The sequence below is a fragment of the Charadrius vociferus genome, unplaced genomic scaffold (genome assembly GCF_000708025.1).
Source record: "Charadrius vociferus isolate BGI_N301 unplaced genomic scaffold, ASM70802v2 scaffold553, whole genome shotgun sequence".
Taxonomy (NCBI): domain Eukaryota; kingdom Metazoa; phylum Chordata; class Aves; order Charadriiformes; family Charadriidae; genus Charadrius; species Charadrius vociferus.
The window spans coordinates 1,250,739-1,277,149 of NW_009647688.1; the positions used below are offsets into that span (position 1 = coordinate 1,250,739).

General features: G+C 39.1%; 3 protein-coding genes across 3 annotated transcripts in view; 2 read left to right on the plus strand and 1 right to left on the minus strand.

The window, feature by feature from the left end:
• Positions 1-5,953, plus strand: part of PDCD2L (programmed cell death 2-like) — a 7,270-nt gene extending 1,317 nt beyond the window's left edge. The window contains exons 2-6 of the mRNA XM_009881401.1: positions 17-150; positions 1,758-2,161; positions 3,258-3,371; positions 5,116-5,264; positions 5,802-5,953. Coding sequence (XP_009879703.1) covers positions 17-150; positions 1,758-2,161; positions 3,258-3,371; positions 5,116-5,264; positions 5,802-5,932 — 932 coding nt within the window. The 3' untranslated portion in view covers positions 5,933-5,953. The remainder of the gene's footprint in view (positions 1-16; positions 151-1,757; positions 2,162-3,257; positions 3,372-5,115; positions 5,265-5,801) is intronic.
• Positions 5,954-6,870: 917 nt separating this feature from the next.
• Positions 6,871-7,680, minus strand: LOC104283245 (proline-rich protein 2-like). The gene has a single exon (XM_009881402.1). It carries the CDS (start codon positions 7,678-7,680, stop codon positions 6,871-6,873), a length of 810 nt encoding a protein of 269 aa, XP_009879704.1.
• Positions 7,679-25,046, plus strand: UBA2 (ubiquitin-like modifier activating enzyme 2). Its single transcript, XM_009881403.1, has 17 exons — positions 7,679-7,744; positions 10,998-11,081; positions 11,342-11,412; positions 12,550-12,614; positions 13,118-13,218; positions 13,380-13,501; positions 14,162-14,229; positions 16,572-16,693; positions 17,551-17,650; positions 18,201-18,361; positions 19,250-19,343; positions 19,445-19,557; positions 20,060-20,215; positions 20,770-20,866; positions 21,488-21,593; positions 22,395-22,531; positions 23,967-25,046. Exons 1-17 carry the CDS (start codon positions 7,679-7,681, stop codon positions 24,143-24,145), a joined length of 1,842 nt encoding a protein of 613 aa, XP_009879705.1. The 3' UTR covers positions 24,146-25,046.
• Positions 25,047-26,411: the final 1,365 nt, after the last annotated feature.

Sequence of the window (26,411 nt, forward strand, 5' to 3'; positions counted from 1 at the left end):
GGCGGTGGGCCTCCAGCCCCGCTCCGGCGCTCCGCGCCTTACTCCTCTCTCCTTGTCGTTTCTCACACGGCGTGCGAAAGCTGGAAGGTGCTGCGCTCCCAGTGTCTGCAGGCGCCAGAAAAGGAGGCAGAGGATGACAGCGTGAGGCAGGTAGGGCGGGCTGGGGTGGATTCGGCTGGGATGGCGTTCGCTGGCGCAGTGCTGTGGTTGGGGACTGGGGCGAGAACGGTGCGATGGTGCAGTGGTGGTCTTGGTCGGTGCTGGGCACGCGAGGCCTGTGCTGCGCCCCGCACCCCCCGCCGGCGAGCAGGAGGGGGGACACGGCCGGGACAGCTGTCCCCGGCGGACCCGAGGGATATTCCATACCGTATCGGGTCATGCTCGGTGTGTAAATCCGGAGAAAAAGAAGGAAGGGGAGGGACGGACATTCAGAGTGATGGCGTTTGTCTTCCCAAGCAACCATTACAGGTGATGGAGCTCGGCTGTCCTGGGGATGGCTCAACGCCCGCCTGTCCACGGGAAGCGGGGAAGGAATTCCTTGTTTTGCTTCGCTTGTGTGCGCGGCTGTCGCTCTACCCATTAAACTGTCTTTATCTTAGCCCATGAGTTCTTTCTCGCTTTTATGATTCCCTCCCTGATCCAAACTGGGGGGTGAGCGAGCGGCTGTGTGGTGCTGGCTGGGGTTGAACCACAACATGAGCACACTGACTTCTTGGGTTCTGTCCTTGTTTCAGCGTGCTCTGTGAAGGGCAGTACTGAGGAGGTTTTAAAACAAAAATGCAGTTGAATTGGATGAGTTTCGCACCTTGTATGTACTCGTTTAAGTAACCATAACCTGTCTCAAGAAGCTGTGCTGTATGTTAGTTTCGAGTCATCTATGTGGCCATGTGCAGAAGCCATGGTCATGGAATTGTTGACACTGTGAGTACTACACATTGTTTACCAGAAGATTAACTTGTTTTAAAGTGGCGATTGCAGCTGAACTGTGTGGTCAAAACTGATATTCAATACTTTAATTACTTGAGCTACCTAAACATTATATTTCAACTTTAAATGATGGGGCTGTACTGTTTAGGGTTTGGAGGTTTGGATCTTTAACATGTTTTCTTTATTTTCTAATTTAAATAACTTCATTATCAGCTTTAATTAATCTGACTCAATTATTGTTAATATGCTTCTGGTATTTTTGCTTGTGAAGAAAAACTGCATGTTGGCTTAAGAAGACTGAAAGGGGAGGATGGCTACCAAACTAGTGACAACAGGCAGAAGGTGTTTGTTCAGCCATGCATTTGCAATATGAAATTTTTGACTGTGGTAAATGATCTTATACTCTGATGAAATGATGGTATTATCATTGTTGTTGCTGTTATGATTATTATTGTTATTTTCCTCCATATTCTGCCCTTTGAGTTTACCTGTGGTGCAGTAACTGCGCTTCAGATAAAGGTACCCAAAGCAGCTGTCGGTGGTCATGCCAGCAGCCGAGGTATGCCAACATGATATACAAATTCAAAAAGCCAATGAATTCTTGTTCTGTTTCTCCAGTGTGAGATGTTTTTTGCTGTAACTGCGCTGCTGTGTAGAGTAAACGTGGGTTTGATGGTAACTACCACTGTGAGGAACATAGGTGAAATAACACTAAGCATTAGGTTAAGGGTTTAGTTTTCTTATCTGTTATGGAACTGTGTTTGAAGTGCATTAGGGTGGCTGATCTTGACAGTGTTCTTTTTCCTTTGGGTTTTTTTTGTTCTTCTCAGAAACAAGAATCGAACTTTGCTGCAAAGGATTGGTGTGATGAAGCAGATGACTGGGGAGTCTGTGATGGAGCAGAATCTCCTGCATGTGCTTCCCTTCAGCTGCTTGGCCTAAAGGAAGCGGTGAGCAGCTCCTTCTCCAGAGAGGTGGACTGTGCATCCCAACTCCAACAGCTTCACTTGTCTGAAGCTACGGATGGGTCGGGTTCCCTGAATACACATCCTCCGGTCAACGAGGGAATGGGAATGGCAACGTCTGGTTCAGCTCCTGTGTTCCAGCCCTTTTACATTAGTGTTGTGGATGAGGAAGACTACACTGGTTTCCTCGATACGGATCATGCAGATAAGCTATTGAGGGAGTATCAGCAGAGAGAGGGTGTTGATTTGAAACAGTTGATGTCGGAAAGGTGAGAACAGGTCTGGATTTCATGCTGAAACTGAAGGGATTGTGTAGTTCCCTGTATGCTGTTTGATAATCTAAATCTGACTCTCACTGAGTCGGAATGGTTTTTGTTTGTAACTGCGTCCTTCAGGGATCGTTGGTGTGTAGTACTTTGCTGGAAGAACATAACAATGCACCCAGTTCTGTCAAATTTTGAGTTATTCAGAGATGCATCTATTTCTGAGAGACTGAGCAGTTGGAGTGTCCTTGGGCTCCACATAGAGCAGTGGACTGTCAGTCTCTGAAACCAAACCAGTGTGGTTTAAACGATATCTTAAGCTAAATGGCATAAGATTCTATTGTAACTTTTAACTTTTTTTTCTTTACAAGGCTAAACCTTTTCTTATATTCCAGTTGCATTTTTAAGGGTTTAATTACTTAGGGATTTTGACTAGAGACTGGGATGATGGTAAGACTCCCAAAGATTTTGTAAAGGTTGTCTGAAAAACAATTTTTGAATATAGTTACTGAAAATATAATCAGTATTAATTTAGGTGATCACAGTGAGCACTTATAACCAGCCCATTTCTCTTTTGATTATATTAACATGTACAGTGACTTTTCCTGAATTGTGGACAACATTGAATTTTTTGATAACTAAAGCTACTCTCAATTGCAGAATCTGCATAGAGTGCTTTTTAGTAGCTGTGTTCCTGTTGAGTTTTGTTGACCTTTGTAGAATCATAGAACTTTAATTACACTTAATTCAAAATTTAAAAAGACAACATCATAATTTAAAACCAAGAAAATCTTCTGAGAAGTTACTATAAGAATTATTTTTTTTTTTTAAGTAGTAAGCTGGTATCTGGTGGATTTGAATCTCATTTGGTAGTTTGAACCACTGTTAGTAATTGTAAGCCACCAGAAACTGAAGAACCAGAAGCACAATGTTCACTTGCAACCTCTAACAGGAATTGCCTCTTAATTTAACATGTATAGTTTTTTTCAGTGTACTTAGTATAATTTAATGTGAATGTATAGTAACGATCGCTTATTTAAAGCATGCGTATTGTACTGAAAACCTTATGGGAAATCTTGTTTCTTTTCTTGTTTTCTTATAGTTTTGCAGGTGAAGGTAATAATGAAAAATATGAGAAGAGTGAAGTCAAAGGCAGGGACCACACATTCCATAAATTTATGAAAAGGATATCTGTGTGTCCTGAACAGATTCTAAGGTATGTTGATCAACTAGTTGTAACAGGGAGGTACGGAGCACAGACATGGATTGTTAGTACATCAAAATAAACCCTTTCATGGGAAATAGATGTATATTTTTGTTTCTTAATAATAAAAAAAAAAATTGCTAAGAGGGCTGTTGCCATGCCCGTGCGGTCAGACTTGGGTCCCTGCTTGGGCTTTTTTATACAAAGTGTGAGTAGATTAGAAGCAAAGCAGGATCAGAGGCCCCATGTCTGGCTGTGGAAGACTTCCTTACCTAGACTGTCTTTGAAGGCTTGCTGAAATCCAGGCATAGAGGTTTTCCAGAGACAGTTTTGAAGTGATTCCGTGATTCCATGGGGTGGAAGTGTATTACAGAGGGGTATGCTGTTGTGATAGATTTCCAAGGCTATCTGCCCCTCTGAAATTTTGTAACCTTACTGTCACTGCTTATGTCTCAGTCCTTGAGATGGTACTGAAGTAAGAAATTACCCGTTCTAAAGCCTGAGTTCTTCTGCAGGTTATTGTGATTATCCCTCGGGATTTGCAGTCTTCAGTTCTGGTACATCTGTTGCTTTTCCTAGAACAAAGGGAGATTTCATCTCAGAGCAGCTGCTTTCCCAAAAGAGGAGTTAATTCTGAATGAAAGTATAGCAAAGAGTTCATAAATTATTCATAGTACCAGGTAATACACATGGTTTTCATGGATCGTACCAAGTGTTAGCTTTTAACGTCTTTGTTCTAGAGAGTCGAGTGCAGCCTATCTGGTCAAACTGGCTCAGTGTAGGGACAGGACCTTTGTTGATCAAGTTTCCAGAACTTGGTGGAACTAACTGGTACCTTTTTGATGAGGAGGTAAAGCCTGAGGGGATGGTTACAGAAATAAGGAACGTTAGAAACCTTCGTTACTTATCTATCAAAGGTTATACAGAAAATGCACTACTGCAGAGTGCAAGTAACATTTTCAGGCAACTTTTTTTCCCTGGATCTGTTACTTTGCAGTATTATGCTCTTTGAATTTTCCCTTCTAAACCATCACCTCTGATAATCCCTATGACTATCACAATCTTTACATAGCCCTCCCTTTCCCCCTCATAGGTGTTGCGAGATGTGTGTTAGACACCCATTTCTCCTGGGCTGCCAGATCTCCAGTGAACTTTCAAGCACAGCACAGAATCCCTTGGTTTGCATTCAGTAGAAACCATCTTTGATCTTGGTTTCCTGTTAGTTGTGGAGCTTTAATAGCTCTTAAAAATAAAATATCAATTCTGTGGCATAACTACAGGCATTCAGTGGAAACCATCTTCGATCTTGGTTTCCTGTTGTGGAGCTTTAATAGCTCTTATAAAAAAAATATCAATTCTGTGGCATAACTACAGTGGTTTTGAGACCTATTCTGTGTTGAACATCTTTAACTGCCACTGGTTAGGATTCCATTTTTCAGGAAAGTGTCGTTCGCCTAAGTAAATGAGTCTGGTACAGCATATTTTGGCGGTGTCAATTCAAAGCATTTGTCTCATTTAAATCCAGCTCTTTCCTTAAGACTTCCTGAGTGTTGACCTTGCAAGTATTTCCCCCTCCCCATCTTTATTCTTTGTTTAATGACTGTCTGAAGCTTAGGCGATGATTCTGGCTTATAACAGTGTTGTTTACTTCGAGCAAGTTCAGAGGTTTCAAAGAATCATGAACACTGTTGGCAACATGTAAGTTTTCCCATGAAATTTAGACACAAAAAATTCCTTTTTTCCTTTCTTCTCTTAGATACTCCTGGGGTGGCCAGCCTTTATTCATAACGTGTCCTCCAGCCAACATTGACAAAGGTATTCCAGCCTGCGGTAACTGTGGAAGCAGCAGGATATTTGAATTTCAACTCATGCCAGCGCTGGTCAGCATGCTCCAGAGTGATTCAGGTGTCGACCTTTGATTTAGCTGAATGAATACTAGAAACAGTCACCTTCTTGGTAAAGCTTAGTGAACTGCGCTTTGGATTGTTTCTTGCCAGCCACACACGTGGTTAACTGCAGTGATCATCTTCTATAGAATCCACTCTGTTTCCATTATAGATTGTCACTAAGCAAAAGATACAACTCTGGTTTATGAAGACTCTGTGATTGCAACTTTATTTGCTCACTAGTGAACTTTAATAATGGCAAAATAGATAATTCCATGACCTTGGGAGTGATTTGTCTTTATTGCCTCTTAAGTGGGGCCTTGGAAAATAATAAATATTGTCAGATAAGACTGCAGACACTTAAGAAGCCCTATGAAAATTCTAAGTCAGCTTGCTTTAAAATCTTTAAAATTAGAAAATGCTATGTACATAGGAGACTGAATATGAAAAATATTTTCTGAATTGGCAAAGATTGAAGTATAGCAGTAAGCAATAGCCTCCACTTACAGCATTTTTCATACCTTTATGTTACAATCCTTTATTGTTTTGATTTCAGATCTGTCAGTGGAATTTGGAACCGCTGTAGTTTATACATGTGAGAGAAGCTGCTGGCCAACAAATCATCAAACCCCTCTTGAAGAATTTGTTTTTGTACAAGAAGACCCAGATCAGAGATTATTTAAATAAATTGTGTTTCTCTATGTAGATGGAAAGTCTGTTGGCTTCTTTTTTTTTTTTTTACTACAGGTGAAAGTGTGTAATTATGCAACGGAATTTTCCTCAGATGTGGTGAAAAATTAAATTTGTTTGATGACGTGTTTATTTCCAAGAATAATTGGTTGAAGTATGAATTAGCGTGCCTCTAAAATGCAGCGACAGAAAACTTGCATAATTTGGTTACACATGGAAATTTAAGTGTAGAGATTGGTTCATGATGCTAGATACACTTAACTGGGGAGGAAGGTAAAGGAGAAAGGTTGCCTTACTGCACTTGGTTGTACTGTTGGCATTCATCAGCCAAACAGGATGCAGTTTTCAGAAACTATCAGCAGTGAAGAACTTAACGTAAGCATGATTTTAAAAACCAAATCTGCTTTGTTTTGACCACAGACTGGAAATTCAGTGGGCAGTGTCTGAGAGGACTGTGCTGCCACGACAGCCTTCCCGTGATGAGGTGTTTTTGTGATTCCAGTTAATTTGCTCGGTTAAATGGGCTCCGACGGGTGCGGTGCTGTGGGTGGGGATGTGGTGGGGGTTTGTAAGCGCTTTTATTCTCACAGGTACGGAGTGATGGGTAAGTGCTGCACCAGTCTCTGTACCACAGCCCACTGCTCGAAATAGTGCTGCTTTAGTTAAAACACTCTTAAATTTCTCTGTGGTGGTCTTGGTTGGTTTAGGCTAAATTGCAGTATTTTAATTGACTTAATGGAGGGGTAATTCAAGTAAGTGTCCTTAAAGCTTTTTTCTACAGGTTTAATGCTGCAGCATAAATTAACACACTACAAGTGTGGGTTTAAAAAAAAAAAAAAAAGGTGGGGGAGGCTAAAATGATGGAATGTGTTTGCAAAACAACTTTTTTAGGGCAGAATTGTGGCTTACTGCGCCAGCTTGTAGAGACGAGTCAGTTACCGTACACAGCAGTCCCACCTTAGGCCAGGAACGCTGCCGGAGCCCCCCGCGGGAGCTCGGCCTGCGCTTTCCCCCACCTGGGCGAGCGGGGCCGCCGGTTGTGGGCCGAGCCCCGGCTGCCCCGAGAGGCGAGGGCCAGAGCACCCGGTGCCGGGCGGCGGCAGCGGGGCTCGAACCGGCGCTCCGGGCCTCCCGCCTGGGCGGTGAGCCGGAGCGGGCGGCGGGAGCCGGGAAAGGGCGGTCTTCCTTCCCTTCCCGGAGGTCGGGCCGCCTTCCCGGGGCAGCGGCGGGGGTCCCCCCGGGGGCGGGGGGGCCCGCCGTTTGTGGGCCGAGCCCCGGCTGCCCCGAGAGGCGAGGGCCAGAGCACCCGGTGCCGGGCGGCGGCAGCGGGGCTCGAACCGGCGCTCCGGGCCTCCCGCCTGGGCGGTGAGCCGGAGCGGGCGGCGGGAGCCGGGAAAGGGCGGTCTTCCTTCCCTTCCCGGAGGTCGGGCCGCCTTCCCGGGGCAGCGGCGGGGGTCCCCCCGGGGGCGGGGGGGCCCGCCGTTTGTGGGCCGAGCCCCGGCTGCCCCGAGAGGCGAGGGCCAGAGCACCCGGTGCCGGGCGGCGGCAGCGGGGCTCGAACCGGCGCTCCGGGCCTCCCGCCTGGGCGGTGAGCCGGAGCGGGCGGCGGGAGCCGGGAAAGGGCGGTCTTCCTTCCCTTCCCGGAGGTCGGGCCGCCTTCCCGGGGCAGCGGCGGTGTCCCGCCGGGGCTCGGGGGAGGGGCGGCAGCGCCTCTCGGGGAGCCCGTGGATGAAACGGTGTGCCATGTTTGCCGCCCTGCCGGTGCACGGGAAAGGCTTCGTTTTGCCTGATGCTGTGGGTGATGGTCCGGTGATGGATTGCAGCGAAAAACAAAATACGTGGGAAGCGAACCGTGTTTTTAGATACCGAGTTGTAAAACTGTCAGTCTTGGAAGTCCGGTCACGATAGTTTCCCGCGGGCTGTTGCTTTCACTTTTGCTTCTTGATGCTAATCTCTGAATGTGTGTAGGAAGGGCAGAATTGAGAGGGTGGTCGGGAATAAGGGATAGAGAGAAATACTGTTAGCAAAACTCTGATTACCTGCTTTCCAGACCTTTATTAATTTCTTATCGTAGTTACAAAAACTACATGGTTTTAAGAAACCGTGGGAGTACAAGTCCAGCTAGAGCACAGGTCTGTTCCCTTGAATACGTTTTTACTTGTGTGTGCCTGGCCGGGAGTCACATCTGAGAGTTTTGTATGACTAGTTGTAAGTTTGTTTTTACAGACTTGTTGAGCAGAGCGTATTAGAAACAGCTTTTATCTGAAACTATCAGCTTGTAGAAGAGTACAGGTACTGGTTTGCCTTGTTATTCATAGAATTTAGGCCTGCCTACTTAAATAATTTTTAAAACTTGTAGGGTGTGCTTAAGTCTAATTCCAGATTGTCCCTTTGGTTTGAGTCTGCCACTGAGAGCCTATCCAGTTTTAACACAGTACTGGTGAAATAAACATACGTCGAAGAGTGGAAGCCTACATTTTCTGCACTGTTTTTTCCCTCGCCTTTTTTTTTTTCTGCCTTACTATGTCATTTGTGTACTCCTGCAGTCCATTATAATATAAAGAATTTAACATGTCCTGATTTTCCAGTTAGTTGTTAGGCATAAATCTCATTTGGGTATGCTTAGTGTTTCAGTTATTATAGTTTGATTTTTCTGTGTTGTCTTTCAAAGCCAACTTGGTTGGACTCTATTAACATAAGTACATGTTGGATCAGGGCTATCATTTTTTAAAAATATCATTGGCAGTGTTTTATGCAAGACAGTTAATTTTGATAGCATACAGAGTGGGTGGGCGAAAGAGGCGAGAGCAAAAAAGAGAATTGTTACACAAAGAGGAAGTTTGCTGTTAGGAGAATAAATTGCTTTTGTTAATGTTTGTGATATTGTTGAGAGTTTTCCTTGGTTATTAAATACTAACAAACTTGAGCACCTGAAAATGCTTTTTATTTTTATACATAAGTTGTAAGACATTCTTTTAAATCAAAATATTAATACTGAAAAAAAAATCTAGTCATTTTGGATAGGAGACGACTCACAAATACGTGATTTCATTAAATATACTTTGTTGAAAGGCAGTGCCATTGTCCTTATGAATGAAGAACAAAAGTTACTAAAAATCCAAGTCTGAATTAAGAACGTGAATATATATTCTTATGAAGTTCTGAGGCCTTTCCTTCTAACTTACAAAAATGGAAGCAGTGTAAAAGTTACTTAAGTAAGAGAACTGTTAAATTCTTATCATTCTTAGCTAGATTGAAGCTTCTGTTCAGGTCTAATGGTCTCAAGTATTCTCTTTGGAGAAAAACTTACTTTGCTTCTTCTGATCTTGGTAATATTGTTTTCAGTTGTAGCTTATGTCACTTGTTACCATCTCCAGTTAAAATACTAAAAGCTTTCTGGGTAGTGGACGTTTTAATGGAATTTTGAACTTAATCATTTTCTCTTGAGGTTCTCGGGCTTTTGGGCTTTGGACTAAGCTTTCCCAGTGTGTCTTATGAGAAAGGAAAGGAGACAGAAATGTGTTTTCATGCAAATACATTTTCATTAAAAGATACAAGACAATGGGTAGTTACTAGCATACTATGGGTAATAAAGATTAACAGTCTCTGTTTTAGAATACATTTTTAAAATATTGTACATTTTTTGGTTTGCTCTATATCCACAGGTGCTTTTATTTAGTGTTTAAATAAAACTCTTTAGCTATAACAGTTCTTAGTATATTAAAACTTAATCTTTAAATTAAGAATATTTCCTTCAGAAAAGGGGAAGTTTAATCTTGGAGCTTGGATCTTGCATGCAAAGGATCTGTAATGAGAAGTATGTGGCATACTTTTTTTGTTATTCAAGTTTGGTTAATAAAATTGAAAGCGTATGGGAACACCCTCAGTGGGTTATGTTTAAACTTCACGGTGAACAGTCAGTCCAGTAGTACTCTCCGTATAGTTGAAAGCATTACTGTGTTGAGTATACCAGCATTATCTATGGGAATTTGGGAGAAATATCTATTGAGAAAAATTATATGAACTACCTGAAAAATTGTCTTCCTCCCCTCGTAGTTAAAAATGTTAGGGACAGGAGAGCACTTCTAAAAAGAGTGGTTGATCAGAGAAACTGTTAATTAAAGAAAAAGTAGTGCCAACAAAGGTAGGAATAAATCTTCTCAAAGTACTAATTAAATGTTCTTAGTTCTTGTGGTGGGGGGTAAAGACATTTGAAATTATGGTGCTCGTGTGCATATATTAATAAATAGAAACATGGCTGTTAGGGGAATTACAGTCATGGCATCCTTTGAGGTTGTACATCACAGGTGTTCTGTGGAATAGGATTTTAAACATCTTGATTGCATTATTGGATTTTTTTTTGTAAGTATACTTCATAATTTTTTTAATATGCACTTAAGCAGTTAGTCCTGGTGACAAACAGTAAAAGCTTTTGCCCTGCAGTGTATGAATTAGTAAACAGAGGGCTGCATTGTCATCTGATTCAATTGCTCAAAGCCATGTTCAAATACGAAGTAGAAGTACTAATTAGCTCGCTGAGAGCCTTTCTTGGACCTTGGGGAAGTGTGATACAGAGCCAGCATTCAGGGTGGTTAGTCCCACGTAGAGTCTGACGGGACCTAGCTAGACCGATTTCTGCAGTATCTCCTCTGAGTCTCTACACTGTGCTCCTGAGGAATTCTCACCAAAATCTTTATCCTACGGTAAATAGGACAATCAGTTATTGACTTTCTACAAACTATTGTGTATATGCGTCTCAAAATTCATGTGCAGTTTTAGTAGGGACTCTTTCTTCACTAAGTTTGTTGTCACGTAGCCCATAATTTTGGACAATATGGACATAATGGACATATGTTAGTAATTATTTAAAATGTATGGATTCCTGAAGACAATTACGTGATCCCTTGTGCCTCTACAGTTGCTATAGGGCAGTTGTATCACCTATAAGCAGGTCTGCAAAGTTTATGCATTTTGGTTAATCGCATCTGGTTCAAACTCTGTTAATGATTCTGTTCCCTTTATTTCTGTAAAAGTGAAATGACTGTCTCTTGTGTGTTTGTAGATTGATTTGGATACTATTGATGTCAGCAATCTCAACAGGCAGTTTTTGTTTCAAAAGAAACATGTTGGAAGATCAAAATCACAGGTGAGGGGAAAAAGTCAAAGCTCAAGTCTCACTTAGTGTTATTTTATGGACAGTGTTAGAAACACGTCACAATTTTGTTTCTGCTGAGAAGAGGTAAGTGTTGGTTGATTGATCATGGCGATCCACGACATTTCATTATAAAAGTATTTAAATCTCTTAAGGTAGTCAACTTACTCGATACTCAACTGGTATTGAGTCTGTCTTTAGAAGGAAGGAAGAAATAATAAGTGGTTTTTTGTTTTTGTTTTTTTTATTTCTAGGTTGCCAAGGAAAGCGTGTTACAGTTTTATCCAGAAGCTAATATTATAGCTTACCATGATAGCATCATGAAGTATGTTTGTTTTTAAGCTCTAACTACATGTTTTGATTTGAAAATACTGTGTTACTTAAATGCTACAATGGTGTGCTTTAAGATACTTTACAAAGCTACTGCAGTAAGGAGAAATAGCTGTAAATATGAGACTTCCACACACCTGAGTGTGGATTTTGCATGGGTTTTCTTAAGCTCCAGTAGTAAGCTGTAGCCATTTGCTTGTGTCTATTTTTCATTTTATTAGCAACATTTACTGTATAAGTTTCTGCACTGTAAGGATGCCCTGATGTCTTGAGCAATAGTTAGATTAAAATAAATGTGAATGTTGAGTCCATGATTAAAAACGCAAAGTGCTTTTTTTGTGTGTAGGTAACCGGGTATCATTTATGTATGCCCAAAACTGTTAAAATTTAGTCTTTATGATCCGTAACCAATGAGTACAAGACTATGTAGATTTTCATTAGCTGTTTCCTATGTTTTAATTTGTATTTGTCCAGTTTCTTAAAAATTGATATTCCGTAATATTAAGTTTTGAACTCTGATGTTGCTGTTAGCCGCTGACACACTGACTGAGTGCATCCTTCTCCTGAAACTGTAAAACCATTAATTCTGTTTCCTCTTTACTCTCTCCTCTTTGCCACCTTCTTCTTTAAATCAGAAAAACACAATGTAAAGATACCAAAGTGTCAGGATCTTAAAATCCCGTGTCTTGGCTCCTAAGGGTATGAAGGCATGCTCAAAGCCAATTGAGCTATTGCAGTATAATGAATTATCAACAGTCTGATGAGCTATGGTAATTACAGTGTGCATATTTCAGCCTCAGCTGATGGTTTTTAAGGTCAGTTACCATAGCTCAGCCAATTTACTCATTAGGTCAGAGCAGTTTAATCACTTTTTCATTGTCTGCCTGTTTCATTGGTCAAATTAGCACTAATTGCAATAGCTTCCTTCCAGCAGCATAAAATTCATGCTTCCACCCAGCTTTAAAATGGGCAGAAGACAAATGGGGCAGTTAAAGGCTAGCAGTAAATTTATAATATGTATAATTTATCACACAAACGTCAGTCCACCCTTTGCATGTGTATAGTTTCTGTTGTGGCATAGTAACCAACAAATTTGATATGCCATTTTGAGTATTGTTTTTCTTTTCTGTAGCCCTGACTATAACGTAGAGTTCTTCCGCCAGTTTACGTTGGTTATGAATGCTCTGGATAACAGAGGTGAAGTTTTCACTATGATTTTATACTGGAGATTAAATACTGTTGCTTGTTCATAGAAACAGAACTTAGATGTATTTTACTCTTAGTACTTCTGCAATGTCAGTTAAATAACAAATATCCTCTTAACCCATCTGTAGTTGGACTAATGCTTGTGTGCTTCACTAGAAACTTGAAAGGGTAGTTAGTGCTTTTACAGGTGTTTTGAAAGTAAACATTAACTGTTATGTTGCTGCTTTTATGGGAACTGATGAGTATTGTGTGTACATATGTAACTTGATGTAGCTGAGTTTGTTCTATTTAATAGTGTTGATGCTCTATTTAATAGTGTTGATATATTTTATGTTAATTGGAAAATTGACTTTGAAAAAGACCTAATGCTCTATAATGAAGTGAGGCATATTAAGCATTAATGTTTGCATAGGAGGCTAGTTTGAATCTGTAGAAATAAACCTCTTTTTTTTTCTAATTACTCAAATTTTTCTTTAAAAACTCTTGATTTTCAGCTGCCCGTAACCATGTGAACAGGATGTGTCTGGCTGCTGATGTTCCTCTTATAGAGAGTGGAACTGCAGGCTACCTTGGACAAGTAACAGTTATTAAAAAGGTTAAGTCATGTATTACTCTTGTTGCTTTAAGTTTAAATCATTGGCTATTTTAGACAACAGGGAGTTGGGTGTTTTGAGATACGGTTACAGTTCATCTGATAATAGCATATACTATCAGTAGCGTTCACAGCGTGCAAGTAAATATTTCACTTTTCACCAGGGAGTGACAGAATGTTATGAATGTCATCCTAAACCAACTCAGAAGACTTTTCCAGGCTGCACAATCCGAAATACGCCATCGGAACCTATCCATTGCATTGTGTGGGCTAAGTATTTGTTCAAGTAAGTGTTTTTTTTAAAAAAGAAAATAGGTGCTGAGGTTCGCTCTTCTGGTTTCTAAACTTACAGACAGAGAAATAAAGCGGACACGCACTTTTTGTGGGTTGTTTTGTTTATTTATTTTGTTAAATGAATGTGGATTGTAGCGAAACCCTCTGGTTCTTTGACCTGGGTTTTGGGGTATGGTGGGTTTTTTTTTCTTTTAATATAAAGATGGAAGGTTGGTTAGTACTTAGGCCTTGCTCTAATATCACAGAAAATCTGGCAGAGTAGTTTGGCTCAGCAGCGTTGGTTGAGATTACTTTATTCTTCACCTTTGTGTGAAGTTAACACATTTTTCGGTTTCATGCATGTATTAACAGGTGTAAAGTTTGCTGGGATCTTGGAGGATTATAAGCAGTGCATTCAGTACTGCAATATAAATGTAAGGCTGGATGAATTACTGAGTGAGTTATACAGACCTGAATTCATTTTTGTATTGGATGTTTTGGGTTGTCAGTGTTCAGTCCCTATGTGATGAATCCCAACAATTTAAAAAGCAGTGTATGAAGCGGCACTCTGATAGCAAGAATTCTAACATGGATGTATATCTGTTAGCAAATATTTCAGTCTTTAACCAGATATGACGGAATTCTAGTGTTGTTGTTCTTAATTATTATATAGCCAGTTGTTTGGAGAAGAAGATGCTGATCAAGAAGTCTCTCCCGACAGAGCTGATCCTGAAGCTGCCTGTGAGTGTGATATAAGCTGGGAGCTTACTCTGTTACTGAAATGTTCTGTTGCAGAGGTTATGACTTGTTTCTGTACATTTCTTAAGGTTAGAGAGTTCAGCTCCATTTTTTTTTTTTTTAAGAGGATTCCATTCACTGTACCCTTGCACATCAAGAGTTTGGGGGGTGTTGACAGTAGTTTTCCTTACAGACCTTCATGTATGCCATGCATACTTTAGTTCCTTTGTACTGCTGCTTATTAGATATTCGAAACAATTTCAGTGGTTTTTAGTTAACTTGATGCATAAAAACTTGAGGTTTTTACATGGAGCAAGTGCAAAAAATACTCTTCAAAATGGCAACTGTTTAGTAATTTCACCTCTGAGAACTGTGGCCCTTATGGGCAGCCTAAAATGTTATTAAAATGATTACTTCAACTGTTGTGAAAACTTTTTAATACAGTGTAAGATGGCTGACTGGCATTCACAAGTTGTTCTCAGATTGCGTGTGTAGAACAGCTGTGAGGAACACAATCGATACACTCGCTAATCATAAATTTCCAGTTAACACAGCCAGGTGTAACATATGATTTAGCTGAATAGGCTTGTATCTGTTTGGAGCCTTCTTCCCCCTGCAGCAAACAGTCTTCCCCATGCGCAGAGAAACTTGAAGTGAAAAGTGAGCTTGAAGCGCAAATGAAATGTAACTGATCTTCACAGGGTAGCCTTTTTTTCCCCTTTATATTTGGATTTAATGGAGTGCTTCCTTCCCTGCAGCTGGGAGGCTTGTCTTTTGAACTGAGGACTGAGTGATATTTGTAGTTGCTCTGCGTTTTCCACTCCTAGCTGAGGGATTGCAAGGAAACACAGGGATTGTGTTTGAACTCTTCTAGCCTGAAATACTTCAGTGTTAATCTACATAGGAAATATATCCATTTTGAGTGATGTTTTTGTAGCTATTCAGTATTTTTCGGTAAGGACAGTAACCGTACTTACTGTGAAGGTGAATTATCATCATTGTTTGTTGCTTCTTTTGGATCCTTTGATAGATGAATGGACTTGGGAGAGGGAGCTTGGAGGATCCGCCAACTCTTCAGTTTCTCTGAACATGAGATAGTGATCACCGGACAGGTTTTTCCTATGGGACGTGCAGGATTAAATAGCTGAGTCTTAATAAGGGTGGCATATAAACTCACTTAAAACACCAGCTGCTGAAGTACTTGGAAGGTAGCAGACACAATGCCACTTTAAATTTAAACAAAGATGCCAGGGCAATTATAGGAGGGGCTGAGCTGTAGCCTCATGTCTGTAGTGAGCTAACTGACCATAGCGATAATGCAGTTTAGAATCAGGGGACACAAATGGTGTATGGAGGAAGAGTCAATGCAGCCTTTGTAAAGGGACGTTGTGCAGGTCCTCTGAAGGGATTGGCAACACTGTGTACAAGCATACCTGGTTTACGCTGCTTTGAATCTGCAGGGGGCACTCAAAAACTTTTTGTGAGGAACCTGAAGGAGCTAAGCAGCCATGGGGAGAAAAAAGGATGCAGATCCTGAAGCGGATAAACTACTTAAATGATAGAGATAAATGGTGATTAGAGGAGTGCCTCAGATTGGGGGTGGGACCAGTGCTGTTCAGCATCCATCATTAAGCAAACTCACTCAGAATAATAAAGGTGAGGACTAACTGCAAAAAAGTAGTAGAAAGCTCCACAATACAAAATGACCGGGCAATGAGACATAGGTAGATTTGGTGCAGATAAATGTGAAGTGATGCACTGGTGAAAGGGGGGACACATTCATAAATTTACATCTAAAGTGATGGTCTCCGAGTTGATTTTTCTCGTTGTCAAGATGTTCATAAGTAGTTTTATGGAAATGTCAACCTGCTTCTTATTAGAAATCACGATAGCAATTGCTGGATGTGACTGAGAAAGAAACACAGAATGAATAGCATCTGTACGTGTGGAACTTTTTTGTATAGGAATAACCAGAGGCAGGAAGCTGATTTTTTTTGTGTTGAAATTCTAACCAAACTGAGACTCTTCAGTCTTCAGGAAAAGAGACTACTAAATGGAGATGGTTAGAGACTTATGAAATTGCAACATTATGTGGAGAGAATTAATAGGAAACAATTGTTCACTGTTTCTGCCAATAAAGGAATTGGGTGACATCAAGTTAAATTAGTGAGCTGCAGTTGCAGAAGCAAACAGGAGTAGTCACGCTGTGTCTAATTCAGCTTTTCTTGGGTGCAGTAAGGGCGTTTTATGGTCGCTGCATAATTTTGGTTATTGACTCTAGGGGAAATATTTGGATGTGATTTTCCTTTTTTGAATTAAAATATTGGTTAACCCTTTATTAATAGGGGAGCCAGCAGAAGCAGAAGCCAGAGCACGAGCATCCAATGAAGATGGTGAGATTAAACGTGTTTCAACTAAGGAGTGGGCTAAATCAACTGGATACGATCCAGTTAAACTTTTTACTAAGGTATCTTCTTTACTCCCTATAAATGTCTTTATTTGATGTGTATGAGGTGCTTTAAAGTTAAGTCAAAACCCAGTTTGGACACTTAATGCTAGCCATCAATTATGTAATTATGTTATGACTTCCGCCAATTTTGCTGTAGTGTTGGTCTCTTACAACACTTGCCTGTTTTACGGCATTCCATTTGTAGATGACTCCAGCAGCTTGTCCATACTGTACAGAAAAAAACTTCACTTGAGTTACCTTTAATACGAAAAGGTAAACTTGAATTCTGTAGGAGTTTCACTGGGCATAATCAGAATCAATCTGAGGACCTGAAAGCTATGGGTCATCTGCTGTGTGTAATCAGGCTCTGGCATAAGAAAATACAAACTGGTTTAGGAGTTTTCCTTCTAAATAGTTGCTGAAAGTGGATAAATAGAGGAAATGAGTGTAGAATGTAATGTTGATAGGTAGTAATAACTTTACTTTGGAAATTCATTGGCATGTGGGTAAGAGTATATCAGGGAGAGTATACAAAGAGCTGTAGTGATGGCTTTAGTAGGCACAATAAACCTGCTGTTTGGACTGTTGTTTCTTGATTTTTACTTTACTCCCCCTCAAATTAAGACCTGTGTCTGCTTTATGCAATAATTGTTAGAGAATGGGGAATAAGAAGTTTTTCGAATCTTTTTTTTTTTTCCTGTGGAGTTTGATTTTTATTTATGTGGTTGAAAATATTTTCAAGAAGAGCAAAGCCTCATAAATCTAATGCTGATTTATCAATTTCACAGCAGATGTAAAAATAAAGTACATCTTTTTTTCCTTTTCATTTTAATGTTTTTTTGTGCTGTGTTTTTTTTTTTTTTAATGTTTCCTAGCTTTTCAAAGATGACATTAGATATCTGCTGACAATGGATAAGCTGTGGAGGAAAAGAAAGCCTCCAGTGCCACTGGACTGGGCTGAGGTACAAAATCAAGGTAATTGTCCCTCCTCCCACTGTATATTTGTAAGTCACACCTGCTGTTTGGTAATGCATCTCTGATACGTACATTTTCTCACTGTCACAGTTGAGTATTGATAATGAACATACTAATTCTTTGCGATTCCTGAAGATTTTAAATTTTTATCTATATAGAAATTGTTTTTTCTAAAACTGTCTTGCAATTGTTATTTTAGATACTTAGTATTGGCTGTGGAAAATTCATGTTTCACAAAATTTTGTGTCAGCTTATTCTAGTAGACCTTACCATAAGCACTGTACATTTATCCCTGAAAGCTGAGTTTTGCTGAAAATTCACATTTGCTGTAAGTTGTGCATGTCTAGGTGATTGATACAAGTATAGCTAGAGTTGCAGTTTTAAATGCAGATTTGTTGTAGAATGTTTAGGCTATTGTAGTTTGAGTATTGTTCTTCAATTTAGAAAATACTCAATTTTGCTGAAATTGGAAAATTCTTAGCTCTTTGAGAGGACTTCGGTGGTATTTATAAGTATTCCTGATCTTAATTTTTTTTTTCTTTTCCCAAAGAGAAAAACATACCTGACCAGCAAAACGAATCCTCTGCAGTCTTGAAGGATCAGCAGGTTCTCGATGTCAAGAGCTATGCACACTTATTTTCAAAGAGTGTTGAAACCCTGAGACTTCACCTGGCTGAGAAGGGTGATGGAGCAGAGCTTATATGGGATAAGGTTAGTTTGCCAAATACGTAAGAACCAGTTATACTCTACATATGTAGTGCAAATATTAATTGGACTCATCGAGTTTCATTCATACTTAGAACAAAATTGTCTGGCACCTCACTGAAAGCACTTTCCATATGTAAACAAATACATATTTTAAACAATCTATATTTTGTAACTCACTGACTGTAAGGATTAACTGTTGTGATGTAAAATAACTCAGTTCACCAACTTTAAAAAGCACAAATTCAAAGTATTTGTCATATTTTTCTTTCTGAAAATATTTTAGTAATGCCGCTTCATTTCTTCCTTTTTAGCTTTGTCTAAAACATGCTCTTATACAGTGGTGTGTAGCTAGAGTTCTGCCCAGTTGTAGTTAGCTCTGATGATAGGTATTTGATATATTGTGAGTTTTGCTGAAGAAAAACAAGAATTTTCTCTTTCGGCACCAGAGGCGGTGTAATCTTCCTGCAGTCAGTTGTCATTTGACATAAGAAAAAAAAAGTAGTTTGTAAATATTGAGGGGGGCAAAATAGTAAAATAGTATCACAACAGATAGTAAAAATACCTCTTTCTGAAACGCCAGTTTTTGAAACTGAGCATAAAACGTTTTAAGATTTAGGATTTAGACATTATTTTGAATATACAGGGCATTTTATTAATACTAATATGCTAATTCACTACTGCAATACTAAGTACAATTTCTAAATGTGTTTAAAGTATTACTGCTCTGTCTAAACAGACCATGTGAAAGAGGAAGTGTATTGACTTTGAAATGGAATATTGTGCAGACTTTTTTTAAACTTCTGGTTTTAAGGTTTTAGGAACCACGTGTTGCAAACTTTTTCCAATGAGTAATCTGATTTTTAAATACTTTCTGTATTACCTTCTTGTCAGGATGACCCTTCTGCAATGGATTTTGTCACTTCTGCTGCCAACCTCAGGATGCACGTGTTCAGTATGAATATGAAAAGCAGATTTGATATCAAGTGTAAGGATAAAATATAATACTGTGGGGTTTTTTAAATAATAATCTAAACTTCTCACTTTCATTTACTGTTAAAAATCTGCATACTTTTGCTTATTTTGCAGCAATGGCGGGAAATATTATCCCAGCTATAGCAACTACTAATGCAGTAATAGCTGGTCTGATAGTGCTGGAGGGCCTGAAGATTTTATCAGGAAAAATAGATCAGTGTAGAACGGTAAGTGGGAGTAAAATACTCTTACTTTCTTGTTATTTGTTTAAAAGTCACATTTAACCTGCTTTGGCTATTGTGTAGTTTTACTGTCTCTCACTTGTTGCTTCAGTAGATTGTGAGTGTGCTGGGAACTTCAGCCACAATGAAAAGAGAAGTGGAAGTGATCTCAAGGATCATTAAAAGTGAAGAGAAGTGATCTCAAGGATCATTAAATTCCTCTGATTTAATGAAAATTGGCTGCTTGGGTAGAAGAGAGAACCCGACTGCCATCACCTGCAACACAGTTATGCCATGTTACAGCTGGATTTGGCAGTAGCTGGTCGGTCAGCACAGGTGTCAATGCGGACTGGCTCTAATACACACTTTCTCCTGTTCAGGGGGCATGTCAAAGAGGATTAGGGAACAGGACAACCTGTGTGACTAAGAGAATAAATCTGTAGGAAAACAGGTTTTATGAGTCCTCTTACTTACAGAATAACTTTTCTTATTCTTGTGTGTCCTCAAGATTTTTCTGAACAAGCAGCCAAATCCCAGAAAGAAGCTATTGGTTCCTTGTGCTTTGGATCCACCAAATCCTAACTGTTACGTATGTGCAAGTAAGCCAGAAGTGACTGTGAAACTTAATGTACACAAAGTTACTGTGTTAACACTCCAGGATAAGGTAAATCTTGAATATTAGCTGCAGTTTTCATTTTTATTTTAATACTGTAAATTATTGAAGTTAAATTTTTGTTCCATATATTTTGACTGAACATCAGCTGTTTGTATTTGCTCTACATTGTGCATTTCTCTCAGCTACAAGAAGAGCTTCTTGCTCATGTGTGCTTGTGTGTCTTGTGAAAGAATGTTTGTATTTTGTAAGTTTTTGGTGGTTTTAAAGCCTACTCGTCTAACAGCAAAAAACTAAATTTGTATTTCAGTTGAGTAGTTCAGTAGCCACATTACAGTTGCATAGTCACAACTGATTTGTAATTCTGTCATTTTATCAAGTACTCTAAAAAATTTTTGAACGTATCTGAACCTGTAGGTTTCACACAGCGAAACAACTGTAATTACTGTGTTCGTGGAAGTAAAAAAAAAAAAAAAAAAAGTACAGACTTTCAGCAGATGCCTGAAAATGAGCCTGGATAAGAAAATCAACATAATTCAAGGTTCTTTCTTTTATAAGTGTTTTTAAGTCAGCTATTGATTAAATAATCATATTCCTCTTTTCAGATAGTGAAAGAAAAATTTGCTATGGTAGCACCAGATGTACAAATAGATGATGGAAAAGGGACTATACTTATCTCTTCAGAAGAAGGAGAAACAGAAGGTATGCATACTGAAGCTTTTTAGTTAAGAGTAGATAAAAACTAGGAAGAAACCAGGATATACAGAATGGAAGTATAGCAAATGTTCTAGTGTTCATCCTGTAGACTAACATTTGAAGAGAACTGGATTTGCAAGTATTGAAGTGGCCTGAGACTAGCTAGTGGTATTGTCCACAAGCCTGCATGTCCAGTTCCGCTTTCCTATAGAAAGTACTTTCACCTGGAGCGTCAGGATTCCTTTCAAGAATAGGAATTCAGCTATAAAAGCGCACCAGTTATTTTCCTCTGTTTGCAAGTCCCGTTCATTTTCTTCTTCTTAGATTGTGGTCTTTTTATGATGCTTGTAGGCACTATTGTAATGCAAATACTATCTGCAAAATGTTCCTAAATGTAATAATAGTGAAGTGCTCAAACATGATGCATGAGGGGAAGTAATTCAGACATAAGTAGTTTTCACCCCGATAGGCTTAAATGTCAGCTTTTACTTTAAACATAGCCAATAAATGTTAATCTTATGTTTCTACATAAGCCTTCTGGAGTACTCATTTCATCGTATTTACTCAGGTGTAAAGGTTCTTTATAGAAATAGCTGTATACACTTCAGTGTTTCACTATTTTTGTAGCAAATAACCACAGGAAATTATCAGACTTTGGAATTCGAAACGGCACTCGACTACAAGCGGATGACTTCCTCCAGGACTATACACTGTTAATCAATGTGCTTCATAGGTAAGGATTCTGCAATAATTAATTTGGTGTGTATATGTAGAACAGTTCCACAGGGAATTTCCAACTCAGAGTTTTAAACTCATGAATAAAGCTCAAACATTAAGCTGTGGAAAGAAAAGATAGAGGTAAAAGAGGATTTGTTACTTTTTATAAATTTTGTAGAGTTAAGGTTTTCTGGGTTTTGGTTTTTTTTTTTTTTTGTTGTGGCTTTAGGTTTTTTTACAACAGTAATTGGGAAAAAGTTTATTTGAATAATTCATTACCCAACACAAAAATACAGTATAAAACCAAATTTACTTTGGGGGCAGCCACTAAGTGAGAAATTGCCATAAAAAAACCCCAACCAAAATAAAAGGCCACAAACTCTGCCGCCTGCTGGGGTAGTCGATACTCTGCTTCATTACCTGTGCTGAGATACAGCAATGCAAATAGAAATCACTTTGAAATAATTGGTGTGTGTATTTAACCCTGAATATGTAATATCTATATTATATACAGTAAATTAATACACTGTACTTGCAGTGAGAATAGGAATGTGACATTGAGGAAGAAAGGTAAGCGCAGGTAATGATTTTTCTCATTCTGAAACATTTTAAGTCATGGCACTGGGTGGAACAGTGTTTATGGATAGACAAAGCATAAATTATAAAGGAGGAATGAACAGATTTTCCTCTTTTTAATGTTTTCTTCATTTTGTTATAGTTGCAGGGTGCTCTAATACTTGAATACGTACTGTCTTTGTGAAAAAGACAGGTTTTTATTTTCACGTGGTTGTTTAAAAGTGCATGTATTTTTCTGCAGTGAAGACCTAGAAAAAGATGTAGAATTTGAAGTTGTTGGTGATACCCCTGAAAAAGTTGGCCCTAAACCATCAGAACCAACATCCAAGAACATTACCAATGGTAGTGATGATGGAGCGCAACCCTCAACATCAACAGGTAAATAACAGTAATCAATAGTAAATAAAACAAGAATCTTTCAGTAGTGCAGTCCAATTAAAACAGTTGTCTTCAGTTTTATGACTTAACTTTGCGAACATGAAATACAAGGCATTTAAGTTGCCTCTGTGTATAAATATTAAATTGAAAAAAGCACGTTTACAATTGTTACAAAACACACATTTAAGATTGTTACAAAGGTTTACAGTAAATACACCTTCAAATTTTATTATTCAACTCACAAGGGCTCGGTGGGGTGTAAGCTTACGTGCATTGTTTGCAGAGTGGTTTAAATAAAGTTAGACCCATTCTACCTGATGGGTCTTGGCAAAAAAGAATCAAATGTGTCACTTTCTCCCTACAGATTAAAAATCACTTTGTGAATGTCTTTGATTGTGTTTCATTTTGTTAATTTAAGAAGACGTCTCTATTATCTGCTTACACAATAATTATTTTTCACCTGTCAAGCAAAGCATGGCAAGAAAATAGAATTTGCTATCCAGGAAGAAGTGCCATCACCTTCCTCATGTAGAGTGTTTCTTTGCACGTACTCAGAATAGTTTAACTTACATGAATATGGGATGCTTAAGCACTGAAGGCTAAGGTACTGGAAACATACTGTTTTATAGGGATAGCGTAGGAATCTGGATACTTGTTGTGACAGATGCAAGTTAGATATCTGTGGTTCTGTCTTACCCTTTTGGATGATGTTCCTCTGCCTGGCAGATGGTCCTATTTAAGATACGTGCACAAGTATGTAGTCATTTCCACTTGCCTCTTGTGTCAGGGGAGGTTAAATGCTAAGGCCATTGCTAAAACTCATTTCAAATTATATAAAAAAACCCAAAACAAACTAACATAAAATTAGTTTTACAGTGAATTTGTACTTTGAAACAAACCAAATCCAATAGCTGTCTTGAAAGTTCATGTTTGCTTCTATTTTCACTTCTTTATACTATCCATACTGTCCTTTAGCTCACTAAATCTGCTCACCCCTCCGCTCCTCCCTCTCTTTGCGTGTTCTCTCTCTCGTGGAGCGTGGCTTCCCGTGGGAGTTCTGTTGAACGCACTAGTGAAAGGAGAGGACTACAGCTCAGTGGGTGGAAGAGTTCTTTTCTCAAGGACTGCTGCAGATGAGAGCATGCAGTTCTGGTTTGTACATGCAAAAATATGAAACCCATCATGTTAACTAATGCATTTCCCGTATTTTTGGGTTATTGCAATATTTTCCATACCACTAGTGAAGAGGGAACGATGTGAGAAGCCTATTTTATACTGATTTCAGAGAAATTCGAAGTACTCTTTCAGTTGAATAACCAAGAATATGGATAAAGAATGCTTCAAGATGTATTTGTTGCATTAGAGACATTCAATTTGGTTTGAGAGTAGGCTGTCTTTACAGTATCCGTTTGAATGAAAAACACGTATTTTGCAGCTCCAGATCAAGACGATCTATTGATTGTTGATTCTGAAGATGAAGGTACTTCAAGCAATGTTGATGATATGGAAAACAAAAGCCGCAAGAGAAAACTAGACGATAAAGAGTGCATCAGTGCGAAGAGAGCGCGTTCTGAGCAGACAGAAGAGCAAGATGAAATTATAGCATTAGACTGAACACGCAAATGCCCCTTGACAAAACAATTCAGATAAAGTAATACAGTAAGAGCATATTATGTTGGGATGTGAAAAATGTCCAGAACTAGACTAATTTTAAGGCCTTTGTTCCAGGTGAATACCAAACCACTGGCTTAAATAATTTGTGTCTGTTTCTCTTGATGATAAAGCTCTCAATAGACTCTTTCAGAAGTTTTTCCATATTAATTCCATGTATTAAATGTAGTAGAAACATAGTTTATAAATACTTACAGATAAGTATTTGCTTAAACAGTCTTGAAAAAAGCATGTTATTTTTGTGTAAATACTGTTTAGGTATAATTCAATAGGACAAAAAAACCCTACTCTCATTTAGTAAAAGGTCATCATCTGATGTCCAGATTTTAAGTAACTACGTTTTTATTTTTTGCTTGAAGAAAAACATTTGCAGCCTAGTCCTAAACATTTTTCACACCCTGAACAAGTAAAGAAGAAAATTCAATAAAGCAAATTAGTGCCATGTTTTAACAGTGTTCTTAAACTTCAACTGGCACTATGTACATTACTGTAAAACTGTTAATTTACTCAAGTTTTTCAGCTCGTACTGCCTGGTATGTCAATGTAAGAAGCAAATTTTTGTGTATTGTTACAGTTTCAGGTTATTTATATTTGATGTTTTGTAAACTCAGATACTACTACTATACTGTACATCTGATGGACCAAATAAATGACATCTGAAATACTTGCTATATTTGCTTGCACAGTCCAAGTTTATGCTGACTTATGGGATTTTACAATGTATAGCCTTCACAAATTACTGTATTATTTTAATTTTTCTAAACATAACCGAGTAGTACAGAACTTAAGCTTCACTTGTTTGAGGTGAAAGGGGAATTTTTTTAATAAAACTTTTGTGAATGTTTTTTTTTCTTGGACAATCAATTATTGGCCTCTTCAGTTGTGCACTTGCACCACCCCGCCTGTGCTTGCACCGCCCCTCGCCTTCAGAGAGAAGCAAGCGCCGGTCTCTCACACCTTACGCTCTGCACAGGACAAACGTGCAAGGTTTAGAATCAGCATCTTAAAACCTGCTGCATTCCTTTAACTGTTTTGGTGGCTCTCAAAACTGTCAGTGCTGATTCTTTGGACACATTTATCAGCCATTTCTGTCGCTGTACCAAAATGACTTTCCGGCTTTGTGTTAGTGAACCAAAACTGCTTCTATTCGTAATGAAGTATGCAGAATTAGCCCTAGAGAGCAGAGGGATTGAGCAGTCAAGATTTATGCTGTTACAGTTTGCAAACTGGATGAATTTTAAACAAGATGTTAACTATAAAATGAGAATATAAAAACCAGCACCTTTTGGTTCCTGCATCTGGTTTGGTCCAGTACAAGGGCCAGCTCGTCACCAGTGTTAAATTACAATGCAGTGCAAAACTATGATTCTGCGGTTCAATTAAGGTTTTATCTCTTCTTTTAGGTAGCAATAGTCATGCGCAATGGCTTGTTTGGAGGCATAATACCCCACTGTGAAATTAAATCCTCTTGAGTTAGTTGCTTCTTGGCCAGCAGGAGTGAAGATTGTAGAGGTAAAGATGTAAATAAGAGCCATTTCGGAAAGGATTGTCAGTGCTACAATAGGAAGCTTTTCTAGTTCTTGCCATAAACAGTTGAAGCACTCGAATTTAATGTCTGACTACGCCTTCCAAAACTTAAGGCCAATGTTTTCTTTCTTTAAGCTTCACTAAAAATGAAAGTATTGGTTTATTAAATTAGTTTTCAAATAGCTGTTACCTGTGTAATAGGGTGTGCTTCTCATTGTGATGTGACAAAGCTTTACCCAAGCTGGTGGAGTGTGTAACGTGTCTAAGATCACAACGTGCTCTCACTCGCCTGAGAAATTCCCCTGCTTGCACTGGGCAGTGTGCAGGACTGCAGCTTTCCATCTCTTTGATTAACAGTAGAGGCTATAATTTGGGTAACGTGATTGCATTAGTTTTACTGAAGTTGAGACTGTTCTTGACTTGTAAATGGAGTGGTATATGAGCTGAATTGAAACAGCGTGCAACACCAACAGATTTGGGGGTGAAAAAGGGTGGGGCGAGGAGGGCTATTCCGTCTCACTGGCTTCTACTCCTTCAGTTGCTAGTGTTAACAGTGTAAGGTGATGGTACTCACATGATTTCTTAAAGTATTTGGGATGCTGCTCTCCAAGAAGATACTTGTAGTGGTTTCTCAGGGCAGTAGACAGCTCTGTCGGTGAGGCCAGAGCGTAGGAATGTTCAG

Bases quoted from the DNA above. Each gene is read 5' to 3' on its own strand.
- UBA2 (XM_009881403.1), top strand. From the start codon at position 7,679: ATGTTTGCCGCCCTGCCGGTGCACGGGAAAGGCTTCGTTTTGCCTGAT. The intron at 18,362-19,249 runs GTTAGTTTGCCA...CCTTCTTGTCAG, and splicing joins CAGAGCTTATATGGGATAAG to GATGACCCTTCTGCAATGGA. The intron at 20,867-21,487 runs GTATGCATACTG...CTATTTTTGTAG, and splicing joins AGAAGAAGGAGAAACAGAAG to CAAATAACCACAGGAAATTA.
- LOC104283245 (XM_009881402.1), bottom strand. From the start codon at position 7,680: ATGGCACACCGTTTCATCCACGGGCTCCCCGAGAGGCGCTGCCGCCCC.